This window comes from Rana temporaria, chromosome 5 (assembly GCF_905171775.1).
Source record: "Rana temporaria chromosome 5, aRanTem1.1, whole genome shotgun sequence".
Classification (NCBI taxonomy): domain Eukaryota; kingdom Metazoa; phylum Chordata; class Amphibia; order Anura; family Ranidae; genus Rana; species Rana temporaria.
The window spans coordinates 51,638,790-51,660,530 of NC_053493.1; the positions used below are offsets into that span (position 1 = coordinate 51,638,790).

General features: G+C 41.5%; 1 protein-coding gene across 1 annotated transcript in view; it reads left to right on the top strand.

Moving 5' to 3' along the window:
• GAD2 (glutamate decarboxylase 2) overlaps positions 1-21,741 on the top strand; it is a 153,986-nt gene that overhangs the window by 67,425 nt on the left and 64,820 nt on the right. Inside the window, exon 5 of the mRNA XM_040352543.1 lies at positions 6,238-6,328. Within this exon, the coding sequence (XP_040208477.1) occupies positions 6,238-6,328 (91 nt within the window). The remainder of the gene's footprint in view (positions 1-6,237; positions 6,329-21,741) is intronic.

A 21,741-nucleotide genomic window follows, 5' to 3' on the forward strand; every position in this document is an offset into this window, starting at 1 on the left:
TCCCCCCTGTCAGGAGAGCAGCCGATCGTATTCGCATCTGTCAGCGCAAGTAGAGGAAAAGCTGATACACAGGCTTTATCGGTTTACACTGTGATCAGCTGTGATTGGACACAGCTGATCACGTGGTAAAGCCTCTGTCACAGTCTCTTTACCAGGATCGGAGATGCGGTGTGTCAGACTGACACACCACACCACTGATTGCCGTGCTGCATGCCCCCGCGGGCGCGTAATTGCGGCCTATCCTGCCTCATGCAGACTGGACTTTTTTGACGTTTTTTACAGAAGCTGATTTTGTCTGTAGACATTTTTTTCTACAGTCATTAAACTCTCTATCATGTTATCCTATGTGTCCATGCACACATAGGCTGTTATCAGCGTTTTTTGAGCAGTAAAAAAACAAACAAAAAAACGAGTGGTTTCTGAGAGACATTTTTCAGCTGTAAAAATGCTTTAATGCTGATAAACGTTGATAAACACTCAAAAACGTCGCTCATCAGCGTTTTCTAACATTCTTGATCCATTAAAAAAACAGAAAAACACAAAAAAACGCTAATGCGGAAAAATGCTAAAAACTGTAATAAACGCTAAAAACCACTATTGCAAAAACTTTAAAAAACTTTGAAAAAAGTTGAAAAACTCACTGCAAAGCTACTGGCGTTTTTAAAACGTTATTTTAAAGTCCAGTGTGCATGAGGCCCTAAAGTGAAACTTCAAGGGTTTTTTTTTTTTAATTTACAATTTTTATTAGATTTTTCTAGTATACAACATATCAAAAGGTAGAAAATAAAACAAAAAATATATATACAAACAAGGACATCTGATAGACTTCCCGTCAGACTCACTGTAACATCAACATACAAGGAAAAATAAGTGTTGCAACTGCATGGCATTATAAATGACAATGACATGTGAATTGAGTTTGGTGGTCTCAGCCCGGCTCCCGGTGGGTGTGCTATGCAAGGTAAGCCTGCGCTTAGTACGCCCACTCTCCTCCCACAAAAACCATCACACTTACACGCACTCAAAATTGGGTTAACACGCACTTTGACCACGCGGTCTCTAAAAAAGAGAGGCAAAGGACTAACGTGGCTGGTTGAGCGGGCAAACCCTCTCACTCCCTTATAGGGAGTCCCTCTGCCCCGTTGGGCTTCAAAGCGGAGCAGGTAGGGCGGGCTGTGTGGGAGGACCCCCTCACACACCCGCCATTGCCACCCGGGGCATGGAGAAAGGTGGCAGATTGCCTCTGGGGGATGCCTGCCTACTCCCAACTACTGAAGTCCGGCTCCTCTCTCGAGTACACGCACAAAAGCACAAAATACACTTAAAGAAAAAAAAAAGAAAAAAAATAATCGCATCTCATTTAAAGTTAAAAAAAAAAAAAAAAAAATGACAATGACACCATTTAACATAAATAGTAAGCCTTCTGGCTTCAGAAAGGATGTCAGTCAAGAACATTCCCAGTAGGAGATATCCTAAGTTTAGCAGCTCTATTACAAGAGCCCTTGACAGTTCACAGAGTCCTTGAAGACAGCCCAAAAATGCCAACAGTAAAAACAGGAATAGAATAGAAAAAAATAAGAGGTCAGTAATAGACAGCTGGGTTTGACGATCCTGGGGAGAATGAGACCTTACCATTAATATAGACAAAAAGACATTAAACGTTCATGTGGGGGTTATCGCACAAGTGCTAAGACTTCAATATTGCATGCCACTCAACCAAATCGATAAGAGACTCTATAGTTTGTCTTTGATCCTTGTGTAAAGATCAATAGAGGTCGGGGGCGTTTGACTCTTCCACTGGAAGGCAGTAAGACACCTAGCGGCTGTAAGAATATGGCATGTTAAATTCTTAGCTAACTTAGGCATATTGGGCAGTAGACCTAATAAAAATACCTTGGGGCACAGCGGGATGTCTACCTCAAAGAAACTCTGGAGAAGGTCCTGGACCGAGTGTTATTTTTTTTTTTTTTAAGTCAGTAGCTATAAAGACTGTAGCTGGTGATTTTTAAAAATCAGATACTTACCAGTGCCTTGGGTCCAGCATTGTCTTCCCACAGCCAGTTCTTATTACTGCTATGGGTCTCTGGTGTCACCATCTTGGTTTACAGGAGCCAGCTGTGGCTTCCTGAGGAATTACAGGCAGCTCCCCACTCTGCATGCTTGAGCTTGCACGATACTTTGTGAATGGTCCTGCAGCCTCCTAGGACACGTGAATAGTCCTGCAGCCTCCTGGGACTTATGACATGTCCCAGGAGGCTGCGGGAGGGGAGAGAAGCGGGGCTATGTGCACAATCCTCGAAAAAGCGAAGATTGCAGTAAGTGGGAGCGAGTACTGAAAATAAATAGTACTTGCTTCCCTTCTCCCCCCCCCAAAAAAAACCTGTAAATCATTTACAAGGTGGGGCAAGGGGGCAACCCAGCAGGTTTTATTGAGTGAAGGTTTTTTCTATAGACAAAATTGAGAGTATAGCCTCATATAAAAAAAATTAGTATGTAAAAGTAATGTACCATCATCCCAGTTAATTGCGAAAAAAGGGGGGGCATGGGGGAAGGGAACAGTTGCTGAGGCTGAACCTACAACAACCCACACAGTTGAGTAGAAGCGGGACTATCTCGGTACAGATGAAACAATATAAACCAGAAATAAATAAAAAAGGATTTATTATTAAAATAGACAAAACAAATATATATATATATCAACAGTTGGTCAAGGTCGACTAGTTTCGCGGAGGTTCACCGCTTCATCAGGAAACCAATCTGTGAATTATATAGTAGAATAAACATATATAATACATTTCAGCAGTACAATATGTAATGTACAAGGGAATAAAAACTTACCACATGAGTGAATTGATAAGGCACAGAACCAGGGTGCCCGAAGGATGGTTCCCCCCACGGCGGGCATGGGGGTATTGGTAGTGGAAATCTGAATATGGGCATAACAGTATAATGAATATATAAATATATAAACCAGGTTGGTTGTTTTGGTAGGGAAGGAGGGAGGGAGGTGGCGGATTGTTGATAGGTAAGGAACAGGCAGGATTGGGTAAGGACTGAGTGGTAAAGGATAGGATGAAGGAAAAAAGGAGAAAAAGGAAGAGAAAAAGAAGGGGAGGATGAATAATGGGGGGGGGGGGGGGGAAATTGAAAAAGGGGAAGAAGGGACAACCAAGGGGAATGGGGGGGGGGAAATGAAAACAGGGGGGGGGGGAAAGGGGCTAGGATGGGATGGGAGGGGGAGGATGAGGTAAGAGAAAGGGGAATTTGGTTGGGAATTATGCCAAAGGTAATGCTTACCACGGTAGTTACATCCGTGGAATTTGAAAGCCAAGCCATAGTGGAAGATGGGATAGTCTCGGTACAATAAGGCAGCAGGCTGGTTTCAGGAGCGTGGCAATGTGAGGGGATCAAAGGTGGTGCAGTGTTAAAATGAAGTCCAAAATTACTGGTGAGAACCAGTGTTGTGTCATCCATGGAAGTACCCAAAACGGAGACAATGCACTGTAGTGCATGGACAGAACCATTGAAACAAGGGACTGCACGTACATCCAAAAGGATCCCCAAGGTTTCCGTTAAACTCCAGACCTGTCACTGCCCAGACCGGGAGCCACAAGAGGCGAGATCCACTCGACTCATCCAGGGGCCAGACGGCCCTTAAATGAGCTACCCCAACCCGGAGACATCACCTACGCCGCCGATTGGCGGCGCCGTGACGTCACCGGGTCAGTTTCCCCGCACTGCACAGGTGCGCAATTAGCCCTCCTGTGCAAGCGCGCTCCACCTGGGCCAGCGGGCTAGACGCCCAGCCGGGGGAGCAAGAGAGGGTGGGGGGGGAAGGGAAACACACCCCCTCCAGGGGAAACACATGTCCGCCGCAGTGGGGAAGCACGGGCACCCAGGGACCGCACACAATGCACTCAAGGGGTAATATGGTAACAAGAATAAAAAACATTGATAATACAGTAAAAAACAAGGGGGTAAGTATAATAAGTGGGGGTATAAATCCCACAAACATGATTGCTAATTTATGGCGACCTAGAATATTGATCAATAATGACAGCTGCCATTGCAAAAAAGAACCTGCAAGAGGGTGGCAGATAAATAAAAAGGAACATGTGATTTAGTGCAATTGGGTGGTGAAGATAAAAAAAATATATAAGGTGAAAATTAAGAAACTGGGGAGGCTAAGCCTCATGGGACAACCAAGACTGGTATCTCCTATTGCACAGAACCCAGGGTGTGTTTAAGTTGGAGCCATAGTAATGTAATCATAATAACTAGATAATTATAATGTCTTGTGGTGGGTGTTGATTGAATAAGTGGAGGTGATAAGAATAAAAAGGGTGAAAGAGGGAACGGTTGTTTAAGTGTAAATACAAAACTAGCCGAAGTGATACATTGTGAATAGTCCCAGAATTGGGACAAAGTGATACAAAAGTATATTTATATAATGCCCATAGTTGTTTAAGATAACAGGGTAGCTCAGTTGGAATGCATTGGGAGGTATATATGAAGAGAATTAAAAAATGGTATGGGAAAGGATCACCAATGAATTACACCTATAGACAAGGCTGATATTCCCGAAGCAATGAGGGTGAATATTAAAACAATAATCTAAATAACAAGATTAGGAATACATGGATAATAATTGTAGATAATAGACAATTTGGGGATAAGGAGAGTTTATCTAATAAATGTTAGTTGATAAAGCCACATAAAAAATGTGGGATGTAATATAGTTTCACCATGTTGAGCAGGGAACTACAGTCTAGTCAGGGTGCAAATATATAAAATTATATGATCGTAACAATGAGTTAGATGGTAATTTGCCTGTCCCATGCAGGACATGTCAAATATCCAGCCGGCACTACATACAATATCAGACCTAGGTCACCAAGCATTCATTGAAGTAATTAAATGTAATGTAAAAGGGGTAATGAGTTAGAGGCACTCAGGGGGGAAGAGAAACGGGTGTGTTATCCACCCAATGAATATAGACAAAATTGAGAGTATAGCCTCATATAAAAAAAATTAGTATGTAAAAGTAATGTACCATCATCCCAGTTAATTGCGAAAAAAGGGGGGGCATGGGGGAAGGGAACAGTTGCTGAGGCTGAACCTACAACAACCCACACAGTTGAGTAGAAGCGGGACTATCTCGGTACAGATGAAACAATATAAACCAGAAATAAATAAAAAAGGATTTATTATTAAAATAGACAAAACAAATATATATATATATCAACAGTTGGTCAAGGTCGACTAGTTTCGCGGAGGTTCACCGCTTCATCAGGAAACCAATCTGTGAATTATATAGTAGAATAAACATATATAATACATTTCAGCAGTACAATATGTAATGTACAAGGGAATAAAAACTTACCACATGAGTGAATTGATAAGGCACAGAACCAGGGTGCCCGAAGGATGGTTCCCCCCACGGCGGGCTTGGGGGTATTGGTAGTGGAAATCTGAATATGGGCATAACAGTATAATGAATATATAAATATATAAACCAAGTTGGTTGTTTTGGTAGGGAAGGAGGGAGGGAGGTGGCGGATTGTTGATAGGTAAGGAACAGGCAGGATTGGGTAAGGACTGAGTGGTAAAGGATAGGATGAAGGAAAAAAGGAGAAAAAGGAAGAGAAAAAGAAGGGGAGGATGAATAATGGGGGGGGGGAAATTGAAAAAGGGGAAGAAGGGACAACCAAGGGGAATGGGGGGGGGAATGAAAACAGGGGGGGGGAAGGGGCTAGGATGGGATGGGAGGGGGAGGATGAGGTAAGAGAAAGGGGAATTTGGTTGGGAATTTTGCCAAAGGTAATGCTTACCACGGTAGTTACATCCGTGGAATTTGAAAGCCAAGCCATAGTGGAAGATGGGATAGTCTCGGTTTTTTCTATGTTTTTTCTTTTTTGAGTGAAGTTCCACTTTAACCACATTTGCTAACCTTACTTTTCCTTGCAAAGTGAACAGTCGATTTGTCTTTAGTAAATCAACCACTATATTACAAGTGTAGTGTTGTCTGTGGGATGTCCACAATTTTCTATGCTACCTCCAGAAATGACTGCAAAGCTCTTTGTCTAGAAGTCAGATTTAAGGCCATATTTATTTTCCATACATTGCTGAAAATAATAACATCTGCTTTTGTAAATCCCATTGAATTCAACACATTACAACAATATACTGTATGATATGTTATGAATAATCTATGAATCTATTATTTTATGTTTCTAGGACATCCAAGATATTTTAACCAGCTCTCAACTGGCCTGGACATGGTTGGCTTAGCAGCAGACTGGCTGACCTCAACTGCGAACACCAATATGTAAGTATTGTGACTATAATGAACTTGTAACTTTAGCAGAAGTTACATGTATTGCCTACTATATAGTGTATAAAATATTGTGTGTAGTAAAAACGTATGCTGATTGTATGTGTGCGCTGGGGATACCCAGAAATAAGCTAACGTGCCTTGTATCTAGTGCTTACAGAATTGTTGTAAAGGCAATATACTGTATATATTGTACTATAGCAAAGTCTGAATATGACTGTACACAACAATTTTTAGAACGCAAGAGACAATTTAATGGAATATACTTGCTGTGGTGGGTTTAAGGTTGTATGTTGCTAGTATTTGCTAACATTAAACTGTATAACCTAAAAAATACTCTAAAAATCAACTTGTGTCACCTAATTTAACTGTAGGTTGTGGGCACATATTGAGTTCTGGGGATGCCCTGATATAGGTATGCAGGTGTTAATGGTGGATCTGTGGCTGTTTTATATATGGCGTGGTCTGTCATATAACTCTGGAATGTACAATGCAATAAGATTGTTGAAAAGCCCTAGTGCTGCATGCACTATGGATGAGGTTACCATACTTCTGAGGGGTAGAATATAGTGGGCACAGTAATCTCTGTGGCCGGTGTAGCTGGGATGGCTCTAGATTGTCTCAACTGGTCTCTTTTAGACATGTGCATTACAGAAAATTTTGATTACCGGTAGTTTTGTTTTTATTTCGTAAAATACATAATTTTGTTCTGTTTTATGTGTTATGTTATGTTATATTAATTCGTTTTCGGATAATTCGTTATTTCTGTAGTGTATAGCTATTCGTGATAATGAATCAAATTGGTTTTATTGTTTAAAGGAGTTGTAATGGTTTGTGTTTTTTCACCTTAATGCATCCTATGCAAGGTAACCCCCTTGGGAGAGCTCTTCTCCAAGGGGGGTTAGCTAATGCAGGGAGGAGCCATCAGAGCCGCCGAGGGACCCCAAAAGAGGACGAACAGGGCCACTTGGTGCAAAACAAGCTGCACAGTGGAGGTTAGTATGACATGTTTGTTATAAAAAGTATTGACTCAGGGGGGCTGAATACAAATGCACGCCACGCTTTTTACATATTAATTTGTAAAAAATGTTGAAAAACATTTATAATTTTCCTTCCACTTCACAATTATGTGCCCCTTTGTGTTGGTCTATCAAATAAAATCCTAATAAAATACATTTATGTGTTTGGTTGTAAACTGACAAAATGTGGAAAATATCAAGGGGTATGAATACTTTTTCAAGGCACTGTAGATCACTCAGAGGGGAATGTTTTTTTCTCAACAAAATGGGACTTTTAACCCTTTCTTCATATGTTTTCATTTTCTAACTACAGTATTATGAAGTAATATGTTTTTTATAGACACAATTTTTATTTGTATCACAAAAAAAATTGAAAAAATAAGTATGTTTAGTTTTGAGGCACCTTGTTTCATTAATATTAAATGTTATAAGTCTCTGTGAATGCTGCTTACATTGGTCTGTTGGTTGTTTGGTATGCATGGTTTATACTCCAGTAAGATACCAGGGCAGTTAGAATATAACTGTAGCCTATACAAGCTTGGTCAGATTACTGTAATCATGTGTGCTTTACTGCTTCTGCTTGAGTAAGCCTTGTGTTATATGATTATTTTAGTACAAATTACCACTCGAATACGTTATTCAGGACACAGTATAAAGAACTAACTGTGCACCAAACCAGAGAAATAAAAGAATGGTTTAATCTCTCCTGAACTGCAAAGAGTCATCTTACTCCTCTCACTACCCCTTGCTACCTCCACTTCTCTTATTGATTTGAGCCACAAATGTAGAATTGTCATGTCGCTGGTAAAAAAAAAAGCCTTAATGGCAATGTTATTATGAGAAGGACATAAAAAGTCCAGTGTTTCATCAAAAAAAAAAAAAAAAAGACACAAGCCTTACTCATGTGTCCAGTGGAAAAAAACAGAGGTGTACAGAATAAGGAAAACATTATCATCAAACGTTAGGTTTGGTGCTGCCCCCTCTAACCATGTGCCATGTTCATATGTGCCATGTTCATAAATGCATTCTTTGTTAAAATGTATTATCACAAGTGATAACACAAGTCATGAGATCATTAGAAATCCACATCTGTGTAGCACCCTCCTAAGTAGGTTCTAGGATAGTTATTAGCTGTTAGATTGAGTTTTTTTTACCTGCCATACTGTAGGCAGTGTGGCTGAAATAATTTGGCAAGCAAAAGCATATTCTGCTCCCTGTACCCAGTGAAGCTGTAATTTACTAGTCAGGCCTGCTCAGTGTGTTCAGCTGCTACCAGTCTGGTCTATAGCTTCCTCTGTTTCCAGGAGACTTGAGAAGTTTATGTATAGTAGGTGTGAAGCTATGCAGATGTTAACATTGAGATCTTGATATCAGTAGATAACTGTTTATAGCACGAAAGCTAATTGCCCTAAAATGGATCTCTGAGTGTACCCTTATTTGAGGAATGGCACCTTCAATTAAACTTTATGAAGGAACAACAAATCTATTGTAATAGGGGCATACCGAATAACTTAAATAAGCTGTGGAAACCATGTATATCAGTCCCACGGTTAGCCCCATCTTCACTGGCTCTTGTTGTTCCTTTGAAGGGTGGTCAATTGTAGCATGGTATAGCAAGTACAGTATCAGAAGGAAAATGGGAATGGAGGGCCATACCAGTGGGCAGAAAAGAAAGTAATGAAATAAGCTACTGGAAAAGGTAACTTTTCTTATAGATATAGACATACAGCTCATTACATTAGGCAAGGTTTGGATTAGTCGCTTGATTTATCAACTTTTTTTTTTTTAGTTTTTGTATGTTTGTGTATATGTTGTTATTATTCAAGTCTAAATTCTTGTTATAATGCAAGAAAAAGAAAGACAATTTTAGAACTTGCTTTGGATTGACCATATGTGAGGTTTTAGTAATAAGGAATTTATGTATTAGTTGTATAATGAGATAAGTACTATATTTACCAATAAGAATCAGGTCTGTAATGATGAAAACTTATAATAAAGAAATATAATATAAAAAATAAAAACATGAACATTTGAAGACGGCTGTGTCATGTTACATGATACTGTTTTATTATAATGTACTGTTTCTTTAATGTTCATCTTAAGTTTATCTCTTGTGCCACTCCGTAGTTTGCATGCTGCTGAGTTTTCTCCTCCCCCTCTTCTCTGTATCAGTAATTTTATGCTGTACATTCAGTGTGACCTGTTGCATCTTCTAAACCTGCATGGAAGAATCATTCTTGTACCTGTTGTAACTGCACATTCTACGGATCATACGACGAATAAACATTGCCAGATCTTCTTTCATGTGAGTTGTGACTGAGTAAGCTATCTGGAAAGGTGATTTGGTATGGATAATCTCTTCAGGGCAATGAGCACTATGTGCTACTGAAAACCACATTCATAGCCTTTGCAGCCAATCCAGAATAGGCTGGGAGAGGAGCAGTGACAGCTGGTGTTTTTTTGGGGGGGGCAGCAAACAACCACCCCCCCGGTTGGTCGGTTGGCGGCACCCCCCAGCACTTACCACAGCAAGGTTTCAGGCAGGGGGCGGGCCGGTTGCAGGATCCTACGAGCGGTGAGCAGCAGGCGGGTTGCAGGCTCCTAAGGGCAGCAGGCAGGTTGCAGGCTCCTACGAGTGGCAGACAGCGGCTCCTGTGTCCTCTTCTTTCCTTCTGCATCACGGCGGCTTTTGCCGTGCGGCTCCTCTCTCCTAAAGTCTTGTCCCAGAGTGGAAGAGTTCAGCCTGAGGGGAGCATGCTGCCCTCTCAGGCACAGGCTGCAATGTGGAGGCCTCAGGTGGGTGACCTGAGGGAGGAAAGCAGAGACTGCTTAGAAGAAGCTGACTGAGGGGAGCTATCTGCCATAGATCTGTCTGGTATCACTGGAGGGCACTGCTTGGAAGATTGGAAGGAGGCTTCCATCTGTCCTTGAGCCTTGTGAGTACAGACTTTACTGGATCTTGGGGACCTTGTGCTCTAGCTAGCCCTCTGGTTCCTAGTATAGTCAGCTGTGGGTCTGTTAAAGGGGACACTGGCTGGTGTTCTGAAGAGCTCTGTCCAGATATTGTCCACTAAAAGAGAAGAGACTTTTCTCTACTTATTCTGCTTCTACTTAAAGCAAAAAGGAAGATTTAATCCTTAGTGTACATAGTTCTTATCTTACAGTATCCCACCACAACCATCATCCCTACCCAAGTTCTCCAAAAACAAAAAACATCAAAAACACCATCCCCTGTACACCAAAAATCGTTTTTTTTAAATGATTAGTTCAGTTCAAACAAGCATAGAGGCATGAAAAGCATATTTTACTCTATTGTTCTGAACCTTGTGCGAACCACAAATGACCACATAATAGGTGATTTATCAATTCTGAAATTTCTAATGCCAACAAAAAATGTCTCTCCCTGTATTATTTTTTCTTTATTTGTCTTCTCCTGTTCCAATATAAAAGCTATAGACAAGTCATATGATTCTGTAGCTAACCAAGCTTCCCTTGGTGCAGCTATCATATGTATCATGTGTCACCAAATTACTGCACTCCTTTTACAGACAGTTAAAGTGGAGGTTCACCCTCCAAAAAATTTCTGACATCACATGGAGTCGAGCCATCCTACCGACAGAATCCGACAGGATTTTATTTTCTCAGCACATACCTCGTTATCACGATTTTCACCCCCGGCAATACCGCGGGACTGGGCGTTCCCAAGCACTGCGTGAACGTCGGTGCGGCTCTATACGGCGCCTGCGCACCGACGTTCGGGTTCTGTCTGCAACCTGTGACGCGCAGTATGCGCCATTCGGAAGCCTGTCAATCACAGGCAGTGCTTGGGAATGCCCAGTCCCGCGGGATTGCCGGGGGGTGAAAATCGTGATAACGAGGTATGTGCTGAGAAAAAAAAAACACTTGCATTCTGTCGGTAGGATGGCTCGACTCCATGTGATGTCAGAATTTTTTTGAGGGTGAACCTCCACTTTAAGTAAATATGAAAGGAGTCTTAATGGACACCTGCACCAACAGTTGCCTGGCTGTCTATGGTTTCAGTACTTTCTAAGTCACTGACCTGAACCAAACATGTAGATTGGAGTCAGAGTGCAACCAGAACTCCTGATCTACAAACCTTTTCCAGGCCAGGTCCTCATAGAAAAGTGAAGGCACCAGATCAGTAAGACAACCAGGCAACTATAATTTTATTCAGGAGAGGTCAGCAATGACAACATCTGCAATCTCTCAGTACAGATTTTTTTTTTCTCACTGGCTTGATGTTAACAGAGATTTTGCATAACGAATAATCTGAATTCATTTGGATCCATTTGTTTTTATTTTAGTGAGCATAGTGAGAATTATAAAAAAAAAATGCACTACATAATACATACCGTATGAAATGGAAACATATTGCAATTGATTAAATAGTGATACCCTTGCGCACACCTGTATATTTTATCATGCTAAAAAACAATGTGACAATATAAATTGCGCTGCTGCCAGAGTTTAAAACGACTCCACTACTCATCCATAGTATATTATGTGAATAATAATCAAAATATTCAATTACAAAATGTGATATAAAGAAAAGTCCACGTGCAGTGTCAATATAAAAATTATAAAACGTCCATGTATATTCCTCTTTGAAATGCTTCTCAGACACTTAAAAGCTTATACCTTTGTGAAATGAACACACCATGTGCAAAACACTGCTACCAATAGCAGTTCACCTCCCACTTCAACCTATGTGTAATAGGTCATACGTGCTTGTTCCTTTAAGGGATGTCACCAGATGTAGCCAATTCTCAGATCCCTCTCCTTTCGATCCATCCACACTATATATATGACTGCCACCATTGCATTGATAGTCACTCAGAAGCAAAACATACAGACTTTCCATATAAATCACAAATTTATTAAAAGTTACATATTAAAATGCACTCACATATACAAGTGCACTAATACTGGTGCACAACAGACAACTCACATGTAAACCTGATGTATATAGCCCTACACAACAGACACTGCACAGCCCACAAGTGTTTTATCTGCTGCTTCTGCAAACAGGAACTGTTTTTACAGAGAAAAGACATAAGCCCGGATTCACGTAGCACTTACGCCGACGTATCTCGAGATACGCCGGGTAAGTGTAAATGTGCGCCGTCGTATCTATGCGCCGTGCCCATAGACCTAGATACGCCTGAAAATAGGCTTCCTCCGACCGACGTAACTTTCCTACGCCGGCGTATCTTGGGCGCATATTTACGCTGGCAAATATGCGAATGAGTGAGATACGCCGATTCACGAACGTACTTGCGCCCGGCGCATTAATATACGTGGTTTACGTAAGTCGTACGTTCGGCGTAAAGTTTAGCCTCATAAAGCAGGTGTAAGTCATGTTAAGGTATGGCCCAGGGAACAGCCATCGTATTTTACGTCGTTGGGATACATCTACGGGACGGCGAATGCGCCGTTCGTTCAGCCCATCGTTTGCATGGGGTCATGCTTAATTTAAATGGATCACGCCCACTTCCACCTACTTTGAATTAGGCCGGCTTACGCCTACGAAATTACGTTACGCCGGCGCAAGTGCTTTGTGAATACTGTGCTTGCCTCTCTGTGTTACGTCGGCGTAGCGCATATGAGATGCGCTACACCGGCAGAAATATGCGCCGATGTATGTGAATCCGGCCCATAGAGATTAACCATAGAGCAGCTACAAACTTGTAAACACTGTCATCTACTAGTTGATGTAGTTGCTACACAAAATACATGAAGAATGTATTTCAACACCTAGACTCAATAACTACTCCTTATATTAGTCCCATTTTGGATCTCGGTTCTATAAATCTTGTAAGTGGTTTTGTCAAAAGCTCTGATCCTCTTTTGTTTCTTATGGGTTGGAAGTCTTTGCATCTCATCCCATGAATATAGCTCTGGTTTTAATGCTACGAGAGCAACATAGGATAGACTTGGAATGCTTTAAGGCTTCATTTCCACTGGCGTTTTTACAGCCACTTTTCTGAGCATTTTTTACAGCTTAAAAACGCCTGTCCATGTTATTCTATGGCATCATGCCCACATAGGCGTTTTTGAGCTGCAAATGGCATAGGCGTTTTTGAGCTGTAAAAAAAACGCAGGACCAGGGCGTTCTGAAGCTCCAGAGTAGAGCTGTAAAAACGCCAGACGTGCGAAAACGCTCAAAAACGCGACCACGGCATTTTTAAAGCTGCAGCTCACAAAAATTTTTTTTTTTTACAAAATAAACATGGACAGGCGTTTTTAAGCTGTAAAAAAGGCTAACAACAGTGGCTGTAAAAACGCCAGTGGAAATTAAGCCTAATTGTTTCTGGTGGATTTCCTGATTGAAGCCTCTTGTGGCCTGGTATCTTCTTTTACAATATTTGGATTGTCTTCGTTAATCTCTATTTCTGTCACTTTGTTGCTTACCTTCATCTGAAATTTCCCTCAGTTTGAAGTGTTTATGTTAGTTCGTGAAATTTTGAACACACTAACGTTTCATAGACAATTACACTTCTACTGATGGATACCTTGTTTGTGTCTTGATGTAGAATTCTGTATCCCTTTTGAGATTCATCCCACAAATACACCTTCCTTTTCGCAAGCATCCATTTTGTATGTTTTTCTTTTGTGCACCTGGGCTTTGCTTCCAAAATTTTTTAGACTAAAGTTTGGAGCTTTTTAATTCCACAGTTCATATGCAGTTTTCTCAGTTGATTTTCCTGGTAGTCGATTTTGAAAATAGCATGCAGTCATATTTGCCTCCCCCCAGTATGTGGTTGGCATATCTGCATCAAAAAGCATGGTACTTCCACTCTCACATAGAATATGGTTCATTCTTTTTGCAACCCCATTTTGTTCTGGGTTGTATGGTACAGCAGTTTGAAATCTTATGCCATACTTCCTGAGAACCGACTGTGTGTTATCAACTGTATATTCAGTTTCATTATCTGTGTGCAATACACTCGGCATTTTGCTGTTCAATTTCTCCGGTACTTCACTTTTGTTGTGTACACACGACCAAACATGTATGCTGAAACTGGTCCGCGGGCCAGTTTCAGCATACATGTTCGGTCGTGTGTAGGTGCGAGCGGGCCGAATTCCAGCAAACATTTGCCCGCCGTGCCTTTTCCCAGCAGACAAATATTCCTGGACGTGTTTTAAAACCGTCCGCTGGAATCCTGCCCGCTCAGACATGTACGGTCGTCAGTACAGACCTACCGTACATGTCCGAGCACCCGCCGTCCCTCGCATGCGTCGAATGACTTCGACGCATGCGTGGAAGCCTTTAAATGGCAGGCCCGCCCACGTCGCCGCGTCATCGCCGCGTCATCGTCGCGACGACGACGCGGACACGCCCCGCGTAGTGTTTACGCGCGGACTTCTGTACGATGGTTAGTACAACCATCGTACAGAAGCCCTCTGGCAGGCATGTACGGTGAAAACGGTCCGACGGACCGCTTTCATCGTACATGTTTGCTCGTTAGTACCCGGCCTAAGAGATAAAGTGTAGTGTACCTGGAGAAATCATCTATAAATGTAAGAAAATACATCTTTTTCCTTGGGTAATTTTTTCCATTGGACTGCAAAGATCTAAAGTCCAGAGGTTTGCTACTCTGCTTTGGAAAGGCTTTTCTTGTAATTTTTCCTTTTATACAGCTGGTGCCTTTAATTGTTTGATCATATGGACCAATGTTTATTCCACTTGCATAGTTATTCTCAGTTAATTTCTTTATTATGTCAGGACTTATTTGCCCAAGTTGTCTGTGCCATGTGTGAATGCAGTTTAAATGTTTTTCCTCTTTGGCAGTAATAATCACCTCATTGCAGTTCAGCTGATACCATTCATTTGTAATTTTAGCCTTTGCAAGTAAGATATCCCCTTTTGTGATGGCACAACTGTCATCTTAAAAGGTCACTACATTGCCTTGTTTTGTGAGCTTCTACATAGAGGACCTTATATACACAGGTATATTTCTGGTGACACTCTGGGAAATAGGACAGCAAAGAAAACTGACTCCTATTGTTTTCCGATTCCATTATTTGCCCATTAGCTGTGGTGATTTTTTCTTCTTTAGTCTGGTCAATGTAAATAAATACATTTCTATAATTTATCATGTGATTCTTAGCTCCTGAATTAACACACCATGCCTTCAAAGATGAGGTGCGATTTTTTGGATTGAAAAACATATTCATTATCTGAAGCAAAATCATTTTCTCTCTTTTCACTTTTCGTCTTTTGTAGCTTAGTTTGTTTTTGCATTCTAGCTTTCCAGATTCTGCAATCTGCTTTGTTCCTTGCACAGAAAACATTCATGTGTTTCTTGTTGCATGTTACTGTTTTTATTCCTATTTTTCTTCTTTAAAGCAGACTCCCATGCGACAGAAGCTCCGCCACTATTAATGCTTTTTGTTTTACACTTATATTCATTCACAAGCTTGCCCTTAACATATTCCAATGCCAGTTCTTCATCTGGATATGCATCAAGTGCTGTGACAAGCATCATAACTTTCTGGTAAACCACTGAGTAATAGTGCTGCAGCATGAAAATCTTTTATTTATTTTCCTATACCTCCCAGGCGTTCAACCATTTCCAAGGTGTGTCTTATGTAATTGTGCATATCTTGGCCTTTCATTAACTTGGTTTGTTATAGCTTTCTAATCAAATACAGTTTATTGCTGAGATTAGCTCTTTCATGCACCTTTTGCAATCCTTCCCACTTTTCTTTAGCAGCTTCACACTTACATGTAGGAATGATCTTCTATGCTAACAGAGACTGTGCTCGAGCTTTCTGATCTTTCTCTATCTACTCGTTTGAAGGGTGTTCTGGCTTGACTTAATTTTTACCTTTCCACATACCTTCTCTTATTAGCGGCATTTTAATCTTGAATTTCCAAGACTGGTAGTTCTGGTTAGATAGATTTACAAATGTAAGCTGTGTTACTGGTAATTTTATTTTTTTGTTTGCAGTCTTCTTTTTGTTGCTGTATCTTGCACTGCTGTAGCTGGCTATGACTGGGTTCTCAGCTTTTCTCTGGGCTATGCCTGGGCCAAAAGCCTGTTAGAAATTCGGTATATACATTTTGTCATGTTACAACCAAAAATGTAAATGTATTATATTGGGATTTTATGTGATAGACCAACACAAAGTGCCACATAATTGTGAAGTGTAAGGAAAATTAGAAATGATTTTCAATTATTTTTTTTACAAATAAATATGTGAAAAGTGTGGCATGCATTTGTATTCAGCCCTCCTGAGTCAATACTTTGTAGAACCACCTTTTGCTGTAATTACAGCTGCAAGTCTTTTCGGGGATGTCTCTACCAGCTTTGCACATCTAGAGAGTGACATTTTTTCCCGTTCTGTGTCTGAATGGACAGAGGGAGCTGTGACTCAGCTCGGGTGCCGCATAGCAAGCTGCTTGCTGTAGGGGCACTCGACAGGAGGGAGGGGCCAGGAGAGCAGAAGAGGGACCTGAGAAGAGGTGGATCCAGGCTGCTTTGTGCAAATCCGCTCCAAATCCATTCCCTATAGTTGCGGGTGTCTTTTATCTGTTCTTCCGCCAACACTGTGCAAAAGTCACAAGCTGGTGATGCAGGACATTTGCACAGTGTTGGCAGAAATTTTTATTGATGCCATATGGACAAGGGTAAAAAATGAAGATATGAAAGCTGGGGCTTCACTGGTATGCCATGATGATCTTAAACAATACCCAAAGCCACAACTATTTTTTGTTATTTCTTTGGATAGAGCATGGAATGGTTAAAGCGGCAGTAATCTCCGCTTTGTAATTTTTACCTACAGGTAAGCTTATAATAAAGCTTACATGTAGACAAAATAATGTGCACCATTTGGTAGATATTCACTTGTTGGCAGCCGGCGATGTCACTGGCGCATACGCTTTGAAGGAACGGAATACTCATGCCATCCTTTCAGAGCCCTGTGCAACAGCGGAGACTCCCGCACGCAAGAGTGACATCATCATGGCTTGGCCATTTAAGCAGCTAAAGCCCGCAAAGCCAGAAGAAAGACTGGGTGGAGATGGAAGCCCCTGTCAGTGGTGACAGTGTACCACTGGAGGGCTTCATTTCAAAGTAAGTCTTTCATAATGCATACCAGCACAAGTTTTTAATTCCTTTTCTAGCATAAACTTACATTTTTAGATTTCCATAACTTTCAAGTCCGATCGCAGTAGTCATCGCTGTACATAGAGATGGTAAATCTCCCCACTGAGAGCAAAAACAAAACCTGTCAGATTCAGACTTTTCCCTACTCTAGCAAAAAAAAAACTATTCAAAATAGTTTTGGTTTGAGAAAAACTTAAATTTGTACAGAAGAAGGAGTTTATTATCTTCCTTTTTACCAATAGAGCTTATCTAGGGCACAAACTACCCAGGGGAAGCCCTAAGTGAGCATGGCATCCGATTGGATGTGAAGTACAGTAAATCAAATTGGTATCAAATAAAATCAAGTTCTTTTTTGTGGCATTGAATCAGGTTTCTTTAAAACTAGCAGCTCTTTTATGTGCTATTGAAACTTATGCTATAGTGGAATTACAAATGCATTCTTTATACTAAACAGCTAGAGTAATTTCAGGTGTTATGCAGATCTCAGCTAAATAAAACAAGACAAAAACAGAATGGTGCACGAGAGGGTACCGAAACACACTGATAACACAACTAAATGTCTATAAAGTCCAGGAAGTATACATATGCAGCATTAGTGGCAGCTCCCTTGAAGCAGTCTCTGGAAGAACAATAGGAGAAAAACAAGGTGCGCCAAGTGCAGCAGAAGATGCAACGAATGGTATATAATTAATTAAAATCAGCCAAATTATTACCTTAATATAAAGATCAATAGACCTATAACCGTATAATACTCAGCGGGACCCCGTGGATGGTGGTGTGTAGATGTTAACACGAGAGGAGAGGAACAACCGGTCAGACTTGTCATCACGGAACCAGCATGGAACACAATCAAAGTCACATCGGAAGTGACATCAGAACATGGAGATAATGTTTTAAATGATCAATTTAGATCTGATGAAGAAGCGGATGCTTTGAAACGTTATCTCCATGTTCTGACGTTACTTCCAATGTTCCTCTCCTCTTGTGTTAAAGGAGTTGTAAAGGTTTAATTTTTAATTAAATGTTTTTTAAATAACAAGCATGTTATACTTACCGCCACTGTGCAGCTCGTTTTGCACAGAGTGGCCCCGAACTGCGTTTTCTGAGGTCCCACGGCAGCTGTCTCGGCTCCTCCCGGTTGATAACCCCCTCTGGGAAGTGCTCTCCCAAGGGTGTTGACTTGTCCTGTATTCGGCTTTCATAGCCGCCAACTACAGAACTCAGCCCCGCCCCCCGGCGGCCGCGTTATTGGATTTGATTGACAGAAGCATGAGTGAATGGCTGCACTGCTATCAATCTATCCAATGAAGAGCCGAGAATACAGGGGAGAGGAAGAGCATGTTTGCGACGCAGGACTTCCAGGGCTCAGGTAAGTAAAACTAGAGGGCTGGTGGGCTGCAAATCCTAAGATGTTTTTTCACCTTAAAGGGGTTGTAAAGGTTCATTTTTTATTTTCTAAATAGGTTCCTTTAAAGCAGAGCTCCACCCGAATTTCAACATAATCATAAGATTACTGCTGCTATTAAACATTGCACAAACGGAAATTTTTGTTTCTCAAATATTTACAGTTCCATATATATTCGTCCTCCTTCCGGTCTGCACACTACGGGTTTTTCTCGGGCATTGCATCATTTCCCGTCCCAGAGCAGTGTGCTCTGGGAGCTTTGTCTCATAGCTCCCTTGTGTTCAGCAAACATTGCGCGATTTCGGGACCAGGAAGACGCTGACGCCGCGGCTCCCCGTTGCCAGTGCGCATGTGCGAGATCGATCGTCACCGCAACGAGGAAGTGCCTGCTTGTGGGCTTCTAATGTCCACAGCTAAAATGGCAACGGGACGAACAGGGGAATAAAAGTCTACATTGCAGGCAGAATGCCAGAGGAGCGGTTGTAGGACACCAGAAACGTGAGTCCAGAGAAGCAGCGCTATTAAAGGGTCACTAAAGGAATTTTTTTTTTTAGCTAAATAGCTTCCTTTACCTTACTGCAGTCCTGGTTTCATGTCCTCATTGTTCGTTTTTGCTTTCATGTTGCTGTAAATCCTCTCTGTTCTGGACACTTCCTGGTTGCCTGTTTCCTGATAACCACAGTACTGGGAGATTTCTCACGGTGGTCACTAATCAAGGAGCTGTGTGTAAAACGAAACTGGATTGGTGCTGAGGGGTTTTAGACAAAGTATCACTGCTCTCTATTGGCTGACTGCCCTCTAGTGGCTCTCTGTACATCAGAGAACCAGCAAACAACAGCAAAAATGAAACTACACTGCAGGCACATTATATGATTGTTTTTTTATCTATTTTTAATCATTTTTAAAAGGAATCAGTTAACTATTATGTCTCTATGTCCTGTAAACAGTCATTTCAGCTAAAAAATTTTTTTCCTTTAGTGACCCTTTAACTATTTAAGTAGCCTTTAACCACTTGACCACTAGGCACGTAAACCCCCTTAATAACCAGACCAATTTTCAGCTTTCGGTGCTCTCACAATTTGAATGACAATTACTCAGTCATACAACACTGTACCCAAATGAAATTTTCGTCCTTTTTTTTCACACAAATAGAGCTTTCTTTTGGTGGTATTTAATCACCGTTGGGTTTTTTATTTTTTGCGCTATAAAAGAAAAAAGACTGAAAATTCTGTAAAAAAAAATAATTTTTCTTTGTTTCTGTTATAAAATTTGGCAAATTTAGTATTTTTTCTTCATTCTTTTGCATAAATGTGAAAGATGAAGTTACGCCGAGTAAATAGATACCCAACATGTCACCCTTCAAAATTGCACACGCTCGTGGAATGGCGCCAAACTTCGCTACTTAAAAATCCCCATAGACGACATTGCAGGGTATTGCGGAGTATTGTGGGGTATTGCGGAGTATTGTGGGGTATTGCGGAGTATTGTGGGGTATTGCAGGGTATTGCGGGCATTGCAGAGTATTTTGGGGTATTGCAGAGTATTTTAGGGTATTGCACAGTGTGGGGGCATTGCAGAGTGTGGGGGCATTGCAGAGTATTTTGGGGCATTGCAGAGTGTGGGGGCATTGCAGAGTGTGGGGGCATTGCAGAGTATTTTGGGGTATTGCAGAGTGTGGGGGCATTGCAGAGTGTGGGGGCATTGCAGAGTGTGGGGGCATTGCAGAGTATGGCTGGTACTGCAGAGTATTGCACAGGGAGGGATCGATGGCTGGATCTGTGACTGCATGTGTCACAGATCCAGCCCGCAGCAGCAGCAGCAGCTGCTGCTGCTTCCGCTCTCTCCCCTCTCCTCTCTCACACTGTACCGTTCGGTACAGAGAGGAGAGGGAGGAACCGGCGTCATCACATGACGCCGGTTTGTTTACTAGTGATCGCTCCGTCATTGGACGGAGCGATAACGTGGTAAACCGCCGCTATCAGCGGCGATTTACCGTGATCCGTGATCAGCCGGGTCCGGAGGACCCGGCGGTCATGGAGACTCCCGTGTGCGCGGGAGCGCGATTCTAGGAGGACGTACATTGACGCCCTCCTACGGTTAAGCAACCGCCTTGTAGACGTATTTTGTCTATAGGGCGGTTGCTAACTGGTTAAAAAAAAATAATAATTTGCGTGGGAGATCCGCTTTAAGCTAATGCATTGTTGGTTCACTTACCTTTTCCTTCGATTTCCCTTCTAAATGTTTTTTTTCTTTGTTTTCTTTGTCTGAATTTCTCACTTCCTGTTCCTCCTCAGTAAGCTGTTCTGGCAGACTAACCACCTCTCGGGTGATGGTGGCAAGTTTACTGAGGTTTACTGAGGAGAAACAGGAAGTGAGAAATTCAGACAAAGAATACATTTAGTAGGGAAATGAAAGGAAAAGGTACGTGAACCAAGAATGCACTAGCTCAAAGGAACCTATTTAGAAAATAAATAAAACTAACCTTTACAACCCCTTTAATGCATAGGGTGCATTAAGGTGAAAAAACCTTAAAAAATGAACCTTTACAACCCCATTAACACACCACCATCCACCAGGGACCCGCTGAGTGACCACAGTATTATGCTGTTATATGCCTATTTATCTTTATATTAGTGTAATTAGCCATTTGGCTGATTTTAATTAAATATACCATTCGTTGCATCTTCTGCTGCGCGTAGTTTTTGGCGCACCTTGTTTTTCTCCCAGATCTCAGCTGGGTGAATTTAATAGGATAAAAATGGCAATGTAGGAGTTCTCACTATATATTATTGCATAGCTTGTCTTCCCGAACTGATTCCTCTCCCCCACTCGTCAAGTAATTCTGACACA